Source organism: Sinohyriopsis cumingii, chromosome 13, assembly GCF_028554795.1.
Source record: "Sinohyriopsis cumingii isolate HCF-2022 chromosome 13, ASM2855479v2, whole genome shotgun sequence".
In the NCBI taxonomy this organism is placed as follows: domain Eukaryota; kingdom Metazoa; phylum Mollusca; class Bivalvia; order Unionida; family Unionidae; genus Sinohyriopsis; species Sinohyriopsis cumingii.
In genome coordinates, this window is record NC_142973.1 from 40,534,852 (window position 1) to 40,558,742 (window position 23,891).

The window sequence follows — 23,891 nt, forward strand, 5'->3', positions numbered from 1 at the left end:
AAATTGTTTGATAATAATGTCAGCTTGTTAACTTTTGGACTGGTTGAAAATTGTTTGATATTTATGTCAGCTTGTTAACTTTTGGACTGGTTGAAGACTGTTTGATAATAATGTCAGCTTGTTAACTTTTGGACTGGTTGAAAATTGTTTGATATTTATGTCAGCTTGTTAACTTATGGACTGGTTGAAGATTGTTTGATAATAATGTCAGCTTGTTAAGTTTTGGACTGGTTGAAAATTGTTAGATAATTATGCAAGCTTGTTAACTTCTGGACTGGTTCACTAGATAAAATCTAAACAAATATAATGAATTCAAGTATTAGGTTTTCAACGTGAACAAGCCAGTATATTTTTAAAGGAATCATTTATTATACAGTATGGTAATAAACACTATGCAGGAGTGTTGTGAAAATACATGTACAAGTTAGGTTAACTCTTTCACACACATATGGATTAAAATATATGGCATGGTCCTTTTTCTGCTTATGTCTGTTATAAGACAAATGTTTGTGAAGTATAATCCATGCATAAGCAAGCATAAGACATAATTATTTTTATGAAACTAATGATTACACCAGTATCATAATGGTTAGCAGACAAGTGCAATCAGCACTAAGTCAAAAAGGGGCAATTACTCTAATCAAAACTGGAGGAGCACAGTGATCTGCTAAACTTCAGGTGATGACCATAATATTTATCAAGTTTCATGGCAATCCATGAAAATCTGAAAGAATAAATGCATGCACAAAGTTGTGCTATAAATGACTTGAAGGTAGTAAAGGGTGTGTGTGTGTGTGTGTGTGTGTGTGTGTGATTTGGAGTTTGAACGTAGCTTTAACAATTTTTCAGTCATATCGCTACAATGTCTGCATTGTGGCAGTTTATAGTGATGTCTAGCAATGGGACATCATGCTGCAGACATGTAGCATGATGTCCCACCCAGTCACATTATCCTGACACCAGACCGACCAGTTCTAACACTAACCTCTTAATGCCGAGTGCCAAGCGAGGCAGCTATTAGTACCATTTTTGTAAGTCTTTGGTATGACTCGACCGGGGATTGAACCCACGACCTCCTACATCCGAGATGGACACTCTAACCAAAGGTAGCAAAGGGAACCCAAGGAGGCTCTTTTCTATAGAGATGTGGGTATAATAATAATAATAATAATAATAATAATAATAATAATAAATCTTGGTGTAATATGAACCAAAAGAAAGTGTTAAAAAGAGTTTACAATGTATGCAGAAAATAAATAAAATCAGTATCACATGTAACATTACATATGTATTAAATAATCACTGCCTTACACCTTGACTTTACCCAAGTTGATGTTCAATTGCTGAATTCTAATATATATATATATATATATATATATATATATATATATATATATATATATATATATATATATGTATGTATGTATGTATGTATGTATGTATGTATGTATGTATATATATATATATATACATACATACATACATACATACATATATATACTTGAAAAGTTTCATTATTAATTCAGTGATCTTACTATTTAGACAAATCTAAAAAGATGAGTATATGTCATTAATAAAATGTATGACCAAATGATTACTATAGAGGAAGGAAAGAAAACATTTTATGTAAATATAAGTAGTATACAGCCCAGATATTTAAATCAGCTATCTTTCCACCCCAATATTAATTTTTCATTCAGCCAAGTGTGTGTTACACAAATCCTTATCTCCCCTTCTTTACCCAGAAAGACACCCACTGACCCAGGTTCATATGAAATGCAAGGTTTAAAAAACCCAGTATATTCATAAAGAACTAATATCTAGGTTTATTACTGTAGCTTGCCTGTTACAATTGTTTTATGGTGACAATGACCCCGACTGTTAGTGATTATTAACTGATATAATCATTCCCCAAATTGAACCAATGTGCAAAATTTGACAAACTTTTTTAAAAGACCATACACACTATCATTTCAAAACAACCACAACCCATGATGGTACTTTATGTAAGATGGTAAATATTTTGGCAGCAAGGGGCATATAATAATATGTCGAAGGCAAAGCAAAGTCAAGTTTGTGCACTACCAATACTTACCCAGCGAAGAGTAATGGTCACTAAATTCTGTTAAGTAATCTCGAAACTCCGCTGCTGTGGACATTGCCAGAAGGAGGCGGCTCTTCTTCCCACCAGCTCCCACCTGCATGGAATCAAAACAGAATTAAATCCACTATTTATTCAGCTTTTCATTAAAAATGGACCTGCTTCATATAACGTTTTTCATAGACACTAAATCTTTGATGATTTTGTTAAAATCCAGGATATTAATTTTGACTGGTTTTATTTCTGTGATTGTGGATACAGAGGTTCCTATATTTAAAGTACTGGTAGTCAAATCTGCATGTAACTTATTTTTACAATCCAAATTGGAGAGCTAAATCTCAAGAATTTTTCCACTGCTAAAAATCCCACTACAAGGTACATGCACACATATGCATTACCAGATCTGTTGTATGTATTTAAACTGTACCACTTCTGTGAACATCTTAAAGATATTTTGGGAAATAAAATAAATATTTTTATTCTGATGGAAGATTTTCAGAGAATTGACATACAAAAACACTGAAGTAACATTCACTCAGTCAAATGCTAAGAAAATGCACTCTATCACTTGGTATTTCATCATCAAATATTATTATGTTTGTCAGAACCCTAAACCTACATGTTTAATATGTAATGAAATAAAGTCACACCAACATGTAATGTACACAATGTGCAAAGTCCAAAAATCCAGGAACATAACAGATACTTTACTATCTGGCCATCCTTCAATTCCTCTGATAGTTATCTTATCTCCTCTTAAACAGGATAATAATAATAATAATAGTAATAATAATAATAATAATAATAATAGTGCCTTTTTTTAAAAGGTTGACACAAATTAGTTGTATGGAAGTAATCCTTGTCACATACACACATATCATTTGTAATAAGTTATACATGTATTTATATATGGACATTTATTTCATGAAATGTGTGTTGTTGCCCCTGTGGCTGGGTTGTTTGATTCAAATCATACAAATGATTTTTAATCTACACTTTTTATTTACAGATGATGATAAACTTCACAGATTTGCTTACATAAATCACTTGTGAACAGCATCAGAATGTCCTGAGTCTAAATAAACATGTATCTGCTGAACTAGTTTTAATTGGGTTTGAAAATGAAATTATCAAACTATTAAAAATGTTAGTCTAATTTCTAAATAAACACATGTAGGATGTTAAAATCTGCTCATCTAACTATAATTGTCAATTGTGTGTTTGAAGTCTGAACATTTAATGTAATATCTGGCTTCAAATGGCTAAACATACTGGTATCATGAGTGGATTCTTTCAATTTCAATTACATGATAGTTGTGGGTTTTGGAATCTCCATTCATTTATCCAATCCAAGGGTCATGAATAGGCATTGCTTTTTGTTGTTGTTGTTGTTGTAGAGTTTAACGCCATTTTCAGCACACGATGGACTATACATGGCGGCCAGTATTAATGGTGGAGGAAGAACCCGGGAAAACTTCGGAAAGAACCACCGACACACGAGAAGCTACTGGCAAGCTTTCTCACATACCCACATTGGCTGAATCCTAGACTTGAACCCATGCAGACAGAGGTGAGATGGCAGTGATCCATAACAGAGAGCACTTTAGACCACTCGGCCACTCGGGGCCCCCGAACAGCCATTGCACTGAGAAAGCTGGAAAGTTTGTATTTGTTAGCAAACTTTTATATACAAAGCACCTATCCTAAATCAGAAATGCATTATTTAGACCTAGCTATTTCAAACGTTTAAACCTATACTGCAGTGATTGTCCTAATCTTGCTTTTTAATTACTTTCAAATATAATGTTATAAATTATGTACATATCTGCTAGTAAATTGAAAACCTAAATCTATTCTTGTATTCACTATATAATTATATATTATGGCCTGTAACTTCATACATTTAATTAAAATATTTTATAAAAATTATTTAAAATTTTAGAAAATCTTTTGTTTTTTTAAATCCTGAATTTTGTCAATGCTGCCCCATGAATCATCCTTAGGTCCCTGGGAGTGGGTCAATGTCCATATTTACACAATTTCAACTACAATGACATTTGTTAATATTTTCTGACAAACTTCATATATGCACAGTCATTAGCAGGAAGAGATATAGACACATAGGAATGTTACATACCTGGCAGATTTTGTATTATGATGTTTGAGTCACAGTTTGGGAGAGGGCATGAGATGGGTTGTGTATGTACATGTTTGAAATGTGCATTAAAAAGTGCGGGGATCTGTGATGGCATGCAACTGCAGTTCTTCTAGTACGAGTGCTAAAACTAAGACTCGGGACACAATGGGTTCTGGATAGTGGCAATCCATGAACTTACTGTGATAGATCCTAAAACAATAGTAAGTGCTTTTGAAACTGCAATTTTCTATTTTCTATATTTTCAGTCACATGAGAAAGGTGATCAATTTATTGGTTTCCTTAGGTTAAGTTGGTTTCTTTTTAATTGACAGTGAAAGACTCCAAATGATAGGTCAGCTGGCAAAGTGTAAAAGGCATGGACTGCATATTTCAGAGGCACTTGTGAATGAAAGCAGGTCAAAAGCGCTTTGTCTTCATAAATTCAGAACCTCTAAGTATATACATGTTAGCAGTTTTCTGGTGACTACAAGGTAAATAATGTTGAAAATGTGCTCCATTTATTACAATGATGATGAAACAAGAAATAAGCATGATTTCAGCACTTATATGTAAAAAAGATGATTGAGATAGCTTCATCATGCGCTGTCATTAGCTCTAACTGCTTCATTCCAGTAAAAGAAAGATTACCATTTAATAGCAGAAACCCAGATCTTTCAAAATATGAGATTAAAAATATACTTGATACACTGCCTTCAGTATAGGCTGGTTCACACTTGTATACGAAAATTCCATGACAGATGCTAACATGGTTCCCAAGCTTTTCTAAAGATAAATTTCCAGGTCATTTCCAGTTTTTTTTCAGGATGAAATTACTTTTTTCAAGGTTCACATATGACCATTACTGAATGGAATTAAAGAACATCTTAGATTATAAAACATGCATTTTCTAAATCTAAAGATGTTTCTCTTTCAAAACGATCATGTAAAAAACCACAAAATGTATCACACAAAACAAGTTTGATTATATTCCTATGAATTGTCATGTAAAGTCTTTTCAATGTAAAAAAAATTATGACTTTATTTTGCTACATTTATGTTGCTAAGTGAGAAAACATAATGAACATAAATCATGTTTTGTTTCCTTTCAAACCTTTAATTCGAAAGAATTCTACAGCAATATACACATATATATATATATATATGCATCTGACAGAGAGCAACATTTCCCATTACAGTATGAAAAATAAACACAAATAATTAGAATCCTGCCTTGTAACGAAAATAGTTTAAACCTTAATTTTTCTGTGCCAATAAAATCCCAAACAAGATTTTTCAAACAACCTTAATCTCCTTAAGATGATCTGGTTAAAAATCCATAATTTAAAAAACTTTTTCAAACGGGTTGATTTAAATTTTGACAAAAGACCTTCGAAATTATATAATGTTGTATAAACATGGACTGAATTTTCTGTAAAATCAACTTTGTCTTGTAATTCCTTAAACCAGTCCTGAAACATGTACAGGAGCTCATATCATTTTTTAATATATACAATGCTGTTGGGCATTTCTGCACACCTAAGGTTTCAGTCTCCAATACTGAAACAAAACAGATACCAAATTCGAATGATTGACAAAAATAAAATACTGCAATGCTTACCATTTGAAAAGAGGCAATTGTCACCACAATATTCTGCTCAAAATAATATTAATTTTTGGACACACGGGATACCACCACCGTGTTTTCATGTCTCACAATATGTCGGCCAATTCTGCACACAGCTTTGAAAAGATGTAATGTTTATCCATCGGGCTATAGAAATGAAATACATTACTTTGGACTGTTTCTGTCAGCAGTTCAGTCGATTAATTTGAACAGGTTTATAGCTACTTTTACAATATTCAACATAACATTGCCAATAAATGCAAGCAATATTAAGCCAACTAAACCAAGCTTGCCAAAAAAAAATTAGTAAAATTAAATATTTTATAATACAAAGATGGCTATTATGTGGAAGAGAAACATCAATGAATAGGGTGTAAAGTGTTTTCAACATCTTGTTTATGGGGAGAAATTACTAAAGAATTTAGAATCAGACTATAGGCCGGGATATTTTGTGAGAATCCAGTTCTAGTAACAAGCTGACATGTTAGGTAGCAGACAATTTTGTACGTGTGGGACAACTTCTTGCAAAATTGGAAAGTTGGATTAAGATGCATCATTTTTTTAAGGTATACATTTCCATCTTTTATAAAATGTATTTATTTGTATTATTCTAACACATACATAGTAAATAGTATTTTCGGGTTACAGGTTCAAGAAGGTCATGGAGTGGGTCTTCATGTTGACATTTAGAAATCACATTTTCATATGCATTTCCAGTCGAAGTGTGGGATATTTTTGTAGACTTTATGAATATAAAGTTTCTTAACTAAAGTACGATCTTTCTTTCTTTATACAAAATTAACTTTTGACAACAAATAATACATGATCCAATGTTTGCAGAAATGATGCTGCGTTGCGTAGAATTACCCGACGGGCAGAATTGGCAGACATGGTCGTAAAACAAGGGACGACAATTTCTCATTTCAGCTCTGAGATTCAACAATTTTGACTACAAATTTAGCTTAAATCCGAGTTTCCTCCGAATATTCCCACCCCATTATTCATATTTGGACATTTAGGTTGGGGTGTGGGGTCACTGCAAATGCATATCGAAAATTTGGCCGCCACCGTAGTCGCTTACCTGCAAGCCTAGAAAATTTAAACTTATGTTATATCGACTCATACCTGGATGAAATTGATAGGAAAATTATTTATTTTCTCAGAAATGGCAAGTATTATAATCGTTATGTCGTTAATCCGCAGTCAAACAAGACAAAACTATGGCGTAGATGAAACCTGACCAAGTACTAGCCATTTGCATTACTAGTCACATGACATCACAAACCTCAAATGAAGACATTGGAATTCCAATAGTCACATGATATCAACAACAAACTCCTGCACAATGTTGTTGTACAGAAATTCAATTATATTAAATGAAAGTCAGATACTTTTTGTAAAAACCAGCAATCTGGCCAGTCTGATTTATCAAGCAGAGATCACATGTCAACGTGGTAGTCACATGATACATCAATACTCCAAAAGTTGTTCTCGGAATATATAAATATGGAGAATTTTGTGTTCTATCATTTTTGTATTCTTATTACAACCAGTATACGACTTTCATTTAATATTTTTTTCTATACAACATTTGAAAAGGTGGGTTGTTAGATTTGTGTACAGTATTCATGCGACTAGCAATGCAAATCGCAAGCACCAGGTCACATTTCATCAACAACGTGGTTTTATATTGTCTTTCAGCAGATTAAAGACATTAACAATTTTAATACTCACAATTTCTGAGAAAATAAGTAATTTTCATATCAATTTCATGCATGAATCACTCGATCTATCAATGTTTAAAGTTTGCTAGGCCACCCAGTAAGCGACTATGCTTTGCCACCACCATATTGGCCTCTTGTGATGCTAGATTGGTTTTCATACCTTCCATGAAAGGAAAGATACAGATATCGAGCTGACTTTGAAAATAAATGTCTACTAGACGAATTTAAAACACTGGGCATTTGGATTGACTCAGCATATATGTTTATTGCAAGCAACTAAATAATCCATACTGCACCCACCGAATATTCTGGTTGGAACTCGATAAATTTAACTCATAATCAGTTTAGTTACGGCTCAATTATGTGAGTGTTTCGGGCGTCAAGTGGTGGCAGAAAATTCACAGGTTTTTCCCAACTTTCATCAATATTTGTGAAATTCCAGGACTTTTCAGTCGGAATTTTTTTTTATCATTTCTTGCGACTTTTTCCCATTTTCCCGGTAGAGTGCAAACCCTGTGCTAAGTGCACATCAGAAAAAAATCACAAATTTTTATATTGAAATTTTGTAAATTTTGTTTTTTATGACTGAATACTGGAGGTTTTGTAACCCAAATGTCCCAAAATTGAAGCGTAACATTAAAACCAAGGGGGGGAGGGCATCAAAATGCTGCTGGGAAGTAAAAGCAAACAAGGCTGATACAGTTTAAAATTAACATTTCAATGTAAAGAAATAAAAAAAATTCAAACTGAAATAAACTAGATGAAGATATTATTCAGCACAAAAGACTAATCTCTGTTCAGCAGAGGCAAAACAGATTACTCTTAACAGTTTTTAAATTATTCTGTGACAGAACCTCTGAAACACTTGATCCTCTATGAAGTTTGCTTGATTTATTAATATTATTATTAACTAGTATTATTCCACAGCACTGATTTCTTGTTCCTGGTAGGCTGAAACTTTCTAAACTATGGTTATACTCATCACAGCTTTATTTCAAATAAAATACTTAAATAATAAATATGTGAAAGTCTAAAAGTCTGCAAAGTTTCCTGTTAGCTCTTTCTTTTCCATCTAGCGCTGTTAAATGCTGGACCTTGAGGGTGGGCTGTTTTCTTGATCTTCTTGGCTGCACCTATGTATAGCAGTTTGTGACTTGTTTTGTGTAGCAATAATGTGGATACCTGAATTTCAGTGCCTTGGCAGGAAGGCCTCAAAAACTATTTATTGTGAGTGTTACTTGCACACAGAATGATTCATTACTCCAGCATTTAACTACTTAATTCTTTTTAACAATGTCCCAGAACTTTTGTAATCTTGGCATCATGGCTTTAGATTAATTATTTATATTTTGTTGTGTCCACTGATGCCCCCTGCTGATAAGTAGACAAAATGTGCACAGCAGAACTCATGAAAAGTGACCTACACTATTTTGTATTCATGTACATGTATGTTGCTATTTATGGTACATCAGGTGTTGAGCTCAGCGATGTGCAATTAATTGAAACTTGAAGAGATTGCCATAATGATACATGGGAATTCCTAGTAGTACACATGATTCATAAACTTGAAGAGATTACCATAATGATACATGGGGATACCTAGTAGTACACTGTATTCATAAAACTTGAAGAGATTACCATAATGATACATGGGGATTCCTAGTAGTACACTGTATTCATAAACTTGAAGAGATTACCATAATGGTACATTCCCAGCAGTGCACTGTATTCATCAACTTGTGAAATTTGGGATTAAATTCTTGTGTGAAATATACAATTTTTGTTACTTGCAATATAAAGACTAAATTTTATATGCAATATGTTATTTAGGCGTGAATCATGTACAAATTTTGGTGTGAATCATGTACAAATTTTTATATGATGGGAACAGTTCAATGAATAGATAAGAGTATTCTTCTATATATATGGCAAAATCCTAACATTTCTGATGGACATGTTCAACACAAAGTTTAAGTGACAATGATCCTTTCACTAAGCTTCAAATTGTTCAATACTTGCACCAATAAATACATTTTTATGTATATCAGATGCACAAAAGACTAGTCTACAACATTAATCATTTTTTTAAATTTAAATTTCAACGTCAGACTTTTACAAATTTCCTTAAACATCAACTGATCCCCTGTCACAGTGTTCAAGAAGTTAAGCATAACTTTTTAGACATCATGACGTTTGCATTAGCTTATAGTATTATCAATAAATACAAACAGATCTTGATCTCACACACACACCTCACACACAAAACTCTTAGTATGCACTAGCTTAGTCTCTTTCAATAAATAAAAACATATCTCAATCTCATACACACTTAGTCTGCACTAGCTTAGTCTACATGTATATATAAACACCAACATATCTTAATCCCACACACTTAGTTTGCACTAGCTTAGTCTATACCAATAAACACCAACACATCTCAATCTCACACACACTTAGTTTGCACTAGCTTAGTCAATATCAATAAACACCAACAGATCTCAATCACACACTCTTAGTTTGCACTAGCTTAGTCTACATGTATATATAAACACCAACAGATCTCAACCTCACACACTTAGTTTGCACTAGCTGAGTCTATACCAATAAACACCAACAAATCTCAATCTCACACTTAGTTTGCACTAGCTTACAGTCTATATCAATAAACACCAACAGATCTCAAGCACACTCTTAGTTCGCACTAGCTTAGTCTACATGTATATATAAACACCAACAGATCTCAATCTCATACACTCTTAGTTTGTACAAGCTTAGTCTAGATCAATAAACACCAACAGATCTCGATCTCTCACACACTTAGTTTGCACTAGCTTAGTCTATATCAATACATAAAAAACAGATCCCAATCTCGTACACACACTTAGTTTGCACTAGCTTACAGTCTACATCAATAAACACCAACAGATCTTGATCTCATGTGCACTCAGTTTGCACTAGATTAATCTATAGCAATAAACACCAACACATGTCAATTTCACACACTCTTAGTTTGCACTAGCTTACAGTCTATAACAATAAAGAACAACAGATCTCAATCTCACACACTCTTAGTTTGCACTAGCTTACAGTCTCGAGCATTAAACACCAACAGATCTCAATCTCACACACTCTTAGTTTGCACTAGCTTACAGTATATAGCAATGAACACTGATAGATCTTGATCTCACACACACAGTTTGCACTAGCTTAGTCTATAGCAATAAACACTGACAGATCTTGATCTTACCATCTATATCAATAAACACCAACAGATCTCAATCTCACAAACACTTAGTTTGCACTAGCTTAGTCTATATCAAGAAATACAAAAATAGATCTCAATCTCTCCCTCACACACACACTCTGCCATACCAAGAATATACACGTGATTTAATACACATCAACCAAAATTGGGTGTTACTCAGACTGGAAAATAACACATAACACAAACTTAATACATGTTTACCATATCTGACTAAAAACCCACAGAAAAACCACATTCTGTCTCTCATCATTTGTCAATCTCATCAGTCCTATGCCTTACTTATAAAAATATAACTGATGGGGGTTGTCGGGTTAACTCAGTGGAAGATAAATCCTTTCAAAACTGGAACTGTACAGACTTCTTACATTCATTGATACAAATTTTTTTTGGGTCATTCATAATCTGATATTTTTACAATAATTTCAATACAAGTGTAACATGAACAACATTAAACATCTCGACTGATTTAGATCTAGCATGATTAACAGCTGAGAATTTGAACAATAAACAATAATTTTACTCTATGTTGCTACTGGCATTCAGTATTAAAAAAACTTGTCTCCATCAAAAAAGTATCCAATTTAGTTTGTATCCATTAGGTCATTGACCATGATGGTGAACAAAATTCTTCTAGACTGCAATTTTTACTTCTGGCAGTGAGAATTCACTATCACACCTAGACCTCACAAATAAAACTTTTTGCTCAGTCAACCGAATTTCAAGTAACCAAGCTAATGTAGAAAGAATAAAACATTGAATTTTGAAGACTTTTGACCTTGAACCATCCTGGCCAAGCCAGTCGGTCAAAATCAAAATTGTAGCTACCTTTAGTGTAGAATTAAATATTTATAAAATGTAACTTGGCACCCACTCAACTTCACCATATTTTACTGCCTGAGGCAAAGACAGCACTACTCTGTTCTCAGCCAACACTTGGAACAATTAAGGCAGTAAATTATGCATGTAACTAGTGTGCAATGATGTGTGACCAATTTCAATGTTACAGACACCTGAGCTGTTAACACAAATAGCAGGTGGCTCTTTTTTTTTGCAAAGATAATTGTTATAAAATAGGAACATTTACATGTAACTAGTGTGCAATGATGTGTAACCAATTTCAATGTTACAGACACCTGAGCTGTTAACACAAATAGCATGTGGCTCTCTTTTTTGCAAAGATAATTGTTATAAAATAGGAACATTTACATGACTAAGAGATTTGTAAAGGTGCTTACACAGAAACTGGAAATTTGCCATAGATCACTGTAGCATACTGTCTGGGCATCATCTGCCTGGATTATTATTATGTCATTAAAATCTTTTTGCATTTTTTTTCTCAATCCATACATACCAGGGTACAAGATGCATAAAACAGCATAGACCAAGATCTGCCATATTACATAATGAGCTGGTAGATTTGGGTCTGTGCAGTTTGTTTGGGTTAATGGGCAAATAAAATAAAAACAAGACCTGATCTGTTGGCACATTATTTGATAGAAAACCAAGATAAGGTTTGCTGCTGAACTCAACTTAAAGTAGAGTATATACTGCAGAATACAGAGTTATGAAATTGTTCATCAACAACAGTAATGTCATGATTTATGCTGTTACTATGTCACAAACAAGTTTGTCAGCTATTAGAAATTGAAAATGAGCACCTTGAAATTAAAGTGCAAGGCAAACTATGAATAAATTTAAATGTTTAATATATGCCTCTGCTGATGACTGATCTCAAAATCAAAATGTGATGAATAAATGAAACATTCATTTTACTTGTGTTCACTGGATTTATCCAAAACATGGCACTAATATACCGACTATTTACATTGACCACTGAACTTTCTGTTTGTCTGCTTTCTTTCTTTAATAACAAGATTCATTAAAAGTTGACTCAAATGCAACATTGATATAAAGAAAAAAAAATACGTGTGTTTCTGGTCAGCAGACCATTACTTTTGTTCACTGCCAACCCTAGCACTTTTTCCATGCCCCCCCCCCATTACAAAAAAAAGAACTAACTTCCCCAGTTTTAAAACAAGCACAATAGGAAACAACATATTATTTTTTTGACTAATAAAGAACTGAACAATCAAACATATCACAGACCCTATTTTCAGTCATTTATCCAGCCAGCACATACACAAATAGTGTGGAAATATACAAATGTGTACAGGAAACTATTTGCCGACCCAACTTTAGTCTGAGTCAAGACTTCTTCTAGGCCCTTTGAGGGAGACAGTGGCTTCTCCCTAAATCTCTGACTCAGCTTAACTCTGAACATGCTGAAATTTATTCCTAATATTTAACATGATTTTTTAAAAAAGATATTCAATGATAATAAAATTGTAGAATTTTAGAACACAATGACCAATGTCAACAAATGTTTTCACCAACCTGAAAATGGTATCTAACCATGTGTTGCATGTAAGGAAAATTATAGATCAATGAAAATTCACATTTCATTTTGAAACCTTCTAGTTTGGAAATGTGGGAATCAGTAAATAAACTTCTGTTTTCTAATTAAGAAAAATATTGGCCCAATGTTAGATTCATAAACAAATCTAATGATCCAAATAAGTTTTCAAATTAAGTTTTCTAAATTGGTGGAACAGATTTGTAAACATAGTTATGCTAAGTTATACCCACTAAGTGAAAACAGAACTTAATTTTTTCAATCAAGACATTACATTTCACCTGCATATTTTGGCAAATTCATGACATTTCATATTCATTTTTTTCTATATCCCATCTTGAATTAAAACATATTCATGTGAATGCTAGGTAAAAATTTAAATTCCAAATGTTCAAGTAATCGAACATAATAAAGATATAGATTGCCAAGTCAATAGAAAATTGTTGTTGAGATTGTCCAATGCTACAAACCTCTGCAATTTTGATGAAGCGTCCTCTTCTGTTCTGTTTAACATCGAGATAGAATCTCTTGGACTGAATTGTGAGCGTGCGTGTTGCAAGCTCCTGCTCTCCTGCAAACATACAAAAATAGTGAGGGAATGGATTCTCTTTGGCCTGGTGTTAACAGATCCATCAGGGCTTTTTTCAACAAAGATCTACAGTTATAAGATTAATATTAAAGTTTCAAAATCCCAAATGCTGCATTATATCAAAGATGCATGCCACATAACTTAAGTATTACTACAGTCAAACCTCTGTGATCAGATCTAAATAACATGGGTTAGACAACTGTCAATCGGTTTGCAACATTCATACAAGTAATTGGCAAGATTTTACTACTGTACCTTACAAAACTGACAGCTGTCTAAATAAACATGCATCTGGTATATGTACATTTGGTGTTATCCAAAGTAGATTTCTGTGTAGCGAGACTGGTCGCTTCCAAAGTAGATTTCTGTGTAGCAAGACTGGTTGCTTTTGTGATTTTTTCATTCTGTACATATATACAGTAGTACAAAATAATACCACAATGACTCAAAGTAAGACCCGAAAGATGTTCTACCTACACTACCAGATATATTCAAGACAGATAATCCTAAAACCAGTCCTAAGACATAAAAGACTTGCATCAAATGAAACAATTGGAAGTTATGCAGGGCATGGCATGCGCATGTCAATAGCTTATTTATAAATAGCTGTGGGAAGGATGAGATTCATATGGTTTGATTAAACAGCATCATTTCGGTTACCGTATACCATGTACAAGTTATAGACACTTTTTATAAACACTGCAACCTTATTTGCCATCTTCACATTTTGAAAAGAAATTATAAACTCATGCCTTATATGAAAACTTCCAGCAAAGAACAAAATAAAAATACAAAGTTGTGCTACAATTTATTGGTCAATGACAATAAAAACTGCAGTTAAGCAATATACACTGGATATAGTGACTTATAATTATTTACTGTGAGTGGCTTACTAATAAAGATGACATTTTACGATAAATTCATTAATCCAAATCGTGGATGATCACGTGTGGCTTAAGAAAAAGAAAAAAAACTGCAACGGATATGGTGACGTGAAAAAATATAATGTAGCATACTGTCACACTGTCATCTGAATGGCAGCTTGTCATTAAAGGTAAGCAACTTCAACTGTTTATCCTGAGCTTTTTTGATCATGTCCAGATCTGGGTAATAAGAGGCACAAGCGGGATGAGGTTGCTTTCCACTGACATCTGCCTAACAACCAAATGCAAGAGCAGTTTGTCAAGAAATACGAGTCAGTAGGACACATTCTTCCAACTACATGTATTTGAATGTTTCTAATAAAAAAAATATTCTATGTTTGATTCCCCATCAGCATCATTTTTCCAATACTGAAAAGGTCCTTATGCCATAATGCTTTCTCTCAAATCTGGTGAAATTCTGAACAGAATTTTTTTTGCGATAAAATTCTTTTAGTAATGTGTTCATATCTGATGGCTAATGAGCATCATCTGTATAAATTTGAATGGATACTGTCAAAGTTAGTCCATTTCTGTTCTGCAGCTGAAAAAATAAAATAAAAAGATTTTCTGTTTATAGCAACGCACCAATATCTGATGGCAGATTAGCATCAATTGTATAAATTGTACATATCATTCACAGTAGAATACTTTCTGACAATTTTGGTAAAAATGAGTGGTTCTGAGAAGACACTTAAAGGATTTTTTTCCATATTTTTAGCAACAGTGGCCATATCTGAGGCAAAATGGGATCACCGGTAAAAAGAACTGAAAACCCTATATACATCTGGATAATTTTAAAAAGTTTTCTCCAAAAGTATGTCAAGTGGATTTTGAGAAGTTATATGTATACTTTCTTGTTTTAGTAATGGCAGCTATATTTAACATCAAATCAGCACTATTTATACTAGTTTGAAAGCCTTTCATGCTACGATGTTTTCTGTCAAATTCTGTTAAGTTTATGAAAAGTCATTTAAAGATTTTTCTAGTGGTCATATTTGATGGTGGATCAGCATCAAAGATCTAAAGTCCTAAATGAGAGGATGCTTTCTGTTAATATTGGTCCAAATCTGGTCTGCGACCTCAGAGAAGGTGTTTAACTCACTCAGCCCCAGTCCCGCCTGTAGACGTGATGAGTCTGTACCCTACTTCTGAGCTTTGCAGCATCAAGGTCATTTAAGATACATTTAAGATGGGTGGTATTACAAAAAAGCAGACATATATAGCTCTACAATGATACCAAGTAATTGGGACATTCTAGTTGCACTTCAAAATACAGAGAGAAAAACCTAATTTTTTGGACCTGTTTTTTTTTTCTCACCCAAAATTCGCCTGTGGTCGGGATCTGATTTTGTATCCAGATTTTAGACATTCTGGCCTCAGCTCTAAGGCAGACCAGTCTGAACTGCACACAGACAGGTGAACCTTTGCAAAAACAAGGATAAAGTGGGCATTTGGAATAAAGAGAGTGGTCTCCATATGAAAATAATGGGTCTGTTAAGCAAAAAAAACAAACAACTTCTATGCTTCTGCTCATGAGCAAGCAAAATAACCAATGGAAAATGATGTTTCTAATACAACTAGGCATTAGGCTAATGGAAAATCTGCTGAAAGTTGATGTATTAGGATGTATTCAGAAATAGCCCCCAAAATGTGTTTACACCTCGCATTTCAGGCGAAAACAACAAAAACCTCCAGGGTTGAATGAGTTAAAGGATTTCCATTTTTAGTAATAACAGTGATATTTGCTGATGAATCTTCATTTGTATTACCTCAAAAGTTCTTCTTACAAAGATGGTTAATGTCAAATCGGTCAAATTCTGTCAAGTGGTTTTTGAGAATACATTACTGAACAGTTTTTCTATTTATAGTAACAGCATTCACATTTGACAGTAAATCTGCCTAATTATTAAATTTTTTTAAGACTTCTATGCAATGATGCTCTCTTTCATATCTGAATGATTCTGGCGAGTTGTGTTAGAGAAGTCATTTAAAATTTTTCTTCTTTATGAATGGCAACCACATTTCACTGTAGATCAGCATCACTTGTAAAACCTTTAAAGACCTCAGTGAGTATGCATTATGAAAAAAAGTCATTTACAGCTTTTACTATACTGAGTAACAGCAGCCCTATTTTATGGCAGACCATTTATGCAAATTTGCAATAAATTCAAGCCATAATACTTACGATCAATTCCTAAATCTCCACAGTACCATAAATACTCATTTAAAAATCAAGTTCACTGCAAACAACACAGACAAGGATCTGCTGTTACATAATGTGCCAACAGATCCAGGTCTATGTTGTTAACCCTAACAAACAGCATTGATACAATGGCCACACCATAACCTCACACGACCTTACAGCACAGTAACTAAAAATGATTGAAGTCACAGAGATTCTTTTCTCCCTTTAACCATTTCAATTTTAAATGTCAGACACAGGTTTAATTTTGAATGACTAATTCAACAAATGTTCCCATTTATAACCTTGCATGAAAACAACTCCAGACAGATAAACATGCCTATGATTTCTAAGCAAGGAAAATGCTTACAGAGTTTAGGACATTCTCACAGACTCATCTTATTCAACAAGTTCCATTTATAACAAAACAGATTTCTTGTTGTACAATTTGTCCTCTAATTCTAATATCTGAACCTAAAGACCACAAATTTCATATACAGTATGTTAATAATAAACCGCAGTTGGAGTAAGCTAGTAGATTAAACAAAAAATTCAGTCATGATATACATAAACTGTGCACGTAACATTTACAAACCTGGGAACAAATCAATCCTCACTCAATTTGCTCCCATTTTACTGAATATGGCAGGTTATGAATAAGGCAGGTTGACACAATGCATAATGACCTCATGATTTAAAATAGCCAGTTTGGGCACTGTCATAAATCCCATGGACAAACTTTGTAATATGGTGGTTACATTTCAACGTGAAGAGTTAACTGAGGGCAATGTTAACCAGGAGAAAATACCTTACAAATACAAAAATCACCCTGCTATACAACTGAAAGGGAGACTACAATGTCATCTCCTTGCAAGTGGAGATCTAAGGAAATTTATAATCTTTATTTCTCAAATTTTGGCTACCTTCCTATAAATACAAAGACATTCACTATATTGGAGAACAATAAAATTATTGTTGGATAACTTGTCAGACATTCAGTACAGGTTCTTGGGACCCCAGGGTGCAGAGTGGTCTAAAGAGGTGCCCTCACTGATCAGTGCCACCTCATGCCTGTCCATTCAGACATTGTGTCTGAGAAAAGTAGCAAGTAGCTTCATAAGGGTTGATGGTACCTACTGGGTTGTTCCTGGATTCTTCTTCCACCAATTATACTGGTAACCATGTATAGTCTATCTTGTGCTGAGAAATGGTATTAAACCCAAACAAAAGTTACAGAAACTCTTTGAAGCATTGTCATTTAATATATACAACTGCCTCAAAATTAAGTTTATGGCTAGAACTAGATATAGAAAATCCAGAGGAATCCAAAAAAGTCAAACTCTGCATAGATAATTTTCACCATCCCATAATGCACTGTACACTGTATTCATTGTAATACAAACATTCTGTTGACTGATTTACTCTTCTGTTTATCATTTTATACTTCAAAATGAGTGTGTGATTTGGATTTTTAACGTAGCTTTAACAATTTTTCAGTCATATCACTATGATGTCTGCTGTGTGGCAGTTTATATTGATGTCTAGCATTGGGGCATCATGCCGCAGACATGTAGCATGATGTCCTACCGAGTCCCATTATCCTGACACCAGGCTGACCAGTCCTAACACTAACCTCTTAATGCTGAACGCCAGGCGAGGCAGCTGTTTGTACCATATTTGTAAGACTTTGGTATGACTCTACCTGGGATCAAACCTAAGACCACTCGCATCCGAGGCGGATGCTCTAACCACTAGGCCACCAGAGCTGTCATACTTCAAAATGAAATAATAAGCAGTAAATATCTGAATCAGAAAGTTTTATATAAGTTCAGTTTCTTCCAGCCAGTCGACCGCTCCGGTCAACGGTCAAATTTCATTTCTAGAACATTCCAAGTTGTCAACAATATTAGGTCAATTACTAAAACATTAGTAAAGAACATGGGAAACAGCAGGAACACAAAGGAATTCCTGAGGGGAAAACCAATGTCCTGCACTCAATTCCAAATAAACACATTTACGGTACCTATAATTAATAATATCTTTACATGTAATGTACAATCATAGGCAAAAATTAGTTATGTTTTATGTTGTTCATATGAAAAGTAGGCCCAAACTCCTACCTCAATCATGGACAAAGGTCAATCACACCATACAAATTAAATATACATAGCATGTAAAATTAAATATATATAACACATGTTAATGACATTCCATGAAGTAGGTATAGCGATATTTTCAAGATGGCCACTGTGGTGGACATAATGGACTCCAGATCAGTAGCATTTTCGTTTAGGACAAACTACACATCAAGTCTTTCTGGGAAAATTCTATGTTGATATGACCATGAGGAGGCACTATTTTTATTAGGATAAAAAAAAGATACCATAAGAAGACTTGTAGTGAAAACGTAATGTTGATACAACCATCAATTCCAGAGTAGTAACAATCACATTTTCAAGGCCACTGCAGTGGCAGCCATACTGGATATCAGATTGGCACAATTTTATTTTGGACTAACAATAAATCATAATAAGTCTTTATGTAAAAACTCCATTTTGATATAAGCATCCATTCAGGACATTTGGTTGGGTTAGGTGTTTGTGGGTTTGATTCCATTTTTCAGCACATGATAGGTTTATACATGGCAGCCAATGTGTTTAGTGGTGGAAGAACCTGGAAAGAAATACCAACCAAACAGAAGCCACCAGCCAGCTTTCTTACAAACCCACATTGACAGAGTCAAGACTCAAACGCACGCAGACAGAGGTAAGATGCAAGTGAGATGCAAACAAGTGCCTTGGACCATAAAGCCACCTGGTAACACCCCCCACTCAAGAGGAACAGCAGTAACAAGATTTTCAATATGCAGTGACCATACTGTATGTGCAAGTAGCACCATTTTCATCTGGGACAGACTGAACCATGAAATACGTGTGTGTGAAGTTTCATAGCAATTCTCCAAGTAGCTGAGGAGGAGTAGCAATAAGAAACTTGTGCTGACAGTTGAAGAGACCATTCCAAGCTAATTCTTATAATGGCATTTTTATTAATTCCTGACAGAACGTATTACACGATTTTCATGTGACTGACAATTCACTTCACCTCACTTGTAAATTATTAGCAGTAATTCAACAAGTGAAATTATGAGAATGGCAAGAAATTTTCCAATAAACTGGCTTCACATAAATAGTAAATAGTTTTAATCAGAAGCCTGCCACAGTCTAAACGAAGCATTGGATAAAAATGTACATATGCATTGGTGTTAAGTAAGAGTGAATTTCCTTTATATTAGAAAGAAGTCAAAACACAAGTTGCATCTGAAAGTTGTTGGCACGAGTCCAATTTATAAAAACTTGATGTTTGTGTTTAGTCTGTTAGTCTAATGCCACTAGTCCTCACTACTGATCAATTAAGTCAAGCTCACCGTTCATTTGCTTCCACTTAGCTGGATTGGCAAATGTAATAGTTTCCTTGTACTCTATGCTTTACACAACATGTGAAGAACAAGTTGAAAGAGTGTGCTACAAAATTTTCAACGTATGCATCTGCAAGCAGTGAACACTACAATGGCCTTTAAAAGATTTCTTATATGCAAATCTGCTCTGTATCAAAACTTTAAATAAATTATATGTACTACAAGCTCAACTTACTGTCAAATTTCTTTGGTACAAACATTTTGTACAAACCAATGTTCCGAATGAAGCATCACAAAAAAGTAACCCAATAACTGTCACAAAGGCAATTTGATTTTGAGAATGGAGCACTTCATTTTGCTTTTAATAACCAACTCTGTTAAAACTGACTTGTTAAAGTGCAATATTTTATCTCAGAGATATTTTGGGTGGAGGCCCTCTCAATCCACCATTGCTATCAAAGAACACAGAAATTATTTTTAAATATAATGGTATTAAATGTTACAGCTATCAGAACACATTTATATTTCACAGATCTATGAGTGGCATCCTGGCACACAGAACCATCTTTTCATCTGTCTTATCACCTGCTTTTGATATTTATCATAAAAGACCCATTTAGCAAAAATGACCCATTTTTAACACTTTATATTAAAAAAAGAAAATGGTACATAAATCTTCAGACATGAAAAAAAATAGTTTTTCCTGTCCCCGTTATATTAGTGTAGACTGTAATAGGCCCTGGATCTGAGCATGTTCAACAGAAATCATAAATTGTGTCAACACAGTTATAGATAATGATCTTACTTGACCTAACAACAATGGATGCATTGCAAAGGACTCCACAAACTAATATTTGTACTTCAGGGCCTTAATAGAGGAAATCTGTGTTGTGAACCAAAGTATAGAGAATGGACAATAAAAGTCCTTTAAATGTGTGTGTTTGTGAAAGATTTGGATTTTTAACGTAGCTTTAACAATTTTTCACTCATATCATTATGATGTCTGCAGTGCACAGTTTATGGTGATATCTTGCATTGGGGATCATGCCGCAGACACGTAGCATCGTGTCCCACCCAGTCACATTATCCTGACACCAGCCAACCAGTCCTAACACTAACCTCTTAATGCTGTGCTCTTACTGAGGCAGCTGTTAGTATTTTTATAAGTCTCTGATATGACTCAGGCGGGGTTCAAACCAGCAACAAGCTGCATCTGAGGTGGATGCTCTAAAACCTAGGCCACCAGAATGGACATGTGGAATGCTGGAAATTCAATTTATTCCAGTTCACAACAATTTAAATTTGACACATGCCACAACAGGCATGACTCCAGATTCTGGTAGAGGAAAACATCTGGTTTGCTTAGGTTTTATCCTTCATCATGCCTTATAAGTGTCTAATTTAGTCATCATCGATTTTCTCAAAAAGAATATTTTATGTTATTCATTATAAATATTTTTAAAACAAAAATAGTGGGCTTCAAAGATTTTTTTTGCTATCAAAGCCAAAGGTCAAAAGGATCAAAAGTGAGTCAATCACTGACTCGAATGAGTCAGATAGCCGTATTTGATTGGTTTAATGCCAGGGATGATGCTGAAATTATCAATACCATGGCCAATGATAAATATAGTTGAAATCCAATTATCATTAGTAAGTGATGCTGTGAAAACCAATGAGGAACAGTCTGGAGCCATAACTATTGTAAATGATAATATGAACATTTGAGTTTAAACTCGTTGCATGCCCTATTTGGCTGAAATCCAACAAATCTTTCTCAAGTAATGTTGCAGAATCAATAGTCCGAATTACAGGTAATCAGGGAACATAACTTGTGTAAATTTATTTAATGGAATGCTAGAAATTAGTTTCATCAACAAAAACCTACCAAATTCACTTTAAAACCACAAACACCTTGACAGTTATGCTGTGAAAAAAGAAGTCGAAAAGCTAAATTGCACTCATGTTCCTGTAAATAACAATCTGGAATACTGGAAATCAAACTTACTCAAGGTCTCATCCATATAAAGCTCCATATTAAATTTTGTTTGAAATCAACCAAAGCTACAAAAACCAGCAATCAGGGGCCATAACTTTTGTAAATGTCATAATGTAAATCTTTCAAGGTATTATTAACAAAGATGAATGCCAAATCTGGTTATATTCAACAATTCCTGGGAAAAGTTATTTCATCACATATATTGGATCTCCTCATCCTATAATAAGGGCCTCAGGTGGCCTAGTGTTCTAAGGTGCTCATCTTTACAAACAACTCGCATCTGTCTGCATAGGTTTGATTCTTGGCTCAGATAGCATGGCTATGTAAGAAAAGTTTGCCAGTAGCTTCCCATGAGTCAGTGGTTCTTCTAGGGATTTTCCCCTAGTCTTCCTCCACCAAAAATACTTATGTGCTGACAATGGCATTAAACCCACAAAACCAAACCAAACCTCCTATGACTGCACATTTAAACTTTTGACCAACCTCCTTCCAAATGAAAATGTAAAAAAATTAAATTTATACAATCTGTCCCCCTCCCAGTGACCCCAAGACAGAAGGCCAAAAAAGTATCTCTTTTTGGTCAAGCTATGTATGGAAAAATCCAGAATGCCAAGTTAATTAAATTCCAACAAACAACTATATTGCAAATCCAGCCATCTAAAGCTAAACTGTGCATCCAACATTCCATCTTTTGTCTTGTTTCAACAATAAAATGCTTAAAAGGTATCTGCTTTCATAATAATAGTCAGACAAGTGGCCCCCTACTTGGAGAAAGAAATTCACATTACTCCTAGTCTCTGAACAGTAAAGTGACCTGAAAGCTGACTCTAAATATACAAAACTTTAAAGTATTACAATTTTTCCAGTGGGCAGGAATAACTGCCAACTCAAGGCAGAGCAATGGACCAGTTTCATAATACTTTAAAATAACTCTCTCGAGTTGTCACGCAGTTCCAAAACAAGGTGATTGCCGCTGGGAGATTTACAAACAATCAGAATGTCAGAATGAGAGAAGTAGATCAATTAAAGGATTTACGAGGATTTACAGTGTTTGACCATCAAACAAAAGAAATCTTAAATCTGAATATGACAGCATGACAAACGGCCATGGCAGTATCAATTACATATGCCCTAAAAAAGATCACCTCAAAGTTGAAATATTAGGTTTAAGCAACATGTTGACATCCAATATTTCCCAATGTTATGGCTCTCCGAAAATGCCCAATGGACTGTTGATTAGTAAAAAAAAAAAAAAAATAACATATAAAAAAATTTACATCAGATTTATGACTATTCAGTAGAGAAAATGAAAACAGTGATGAAAGGAACAAATTTTGAAAAAAGAAATTGCATTTGCAATTTTTGCTGAAAGGCATGTCACTGAGGTTAAAGTTTTAAGGAACAAAGACCTTATTTGTGTATGTGAAAAGTGCCTACATCCATAAAAAATAAAATACTAACACTAAAATCATGTTACACCATTCCATCGATAACTCAAACCCTGATCACTCACAAACCCACT

General features: G+C 34.1%; 1 protein-coding gene across 2 annotated transcripts in view; it reads right to left on the reverse strand.

Moving 5' to 3' along the window:
* Positions 1-23,891, reverse strand: part of LOC149785266 (transcriptional regulator protein Pur-beta-like) — a 58,356-nt gene that overhangs the window by 31,852 nt on the left and 2,613 nt on the right. For both annotated transcript variants that reach the window (XM_089979135.1, XM_089979134.1), the window contains exons 2-3: positions 13,735-13,835; positions 2,096-2,198 (exon numbers count right to left, since the gene is read on the reverse strand). In XM_089979135.1, the coding sequence (XP_089835261.1) occupies positions 2,096-2,198; positions 13,735-13,835 (204 nt within the window). The remainder of the gene's footprint in view (positions 1-2,095; positions 2,199-13,734; positions 13,836-23,891) is intronic.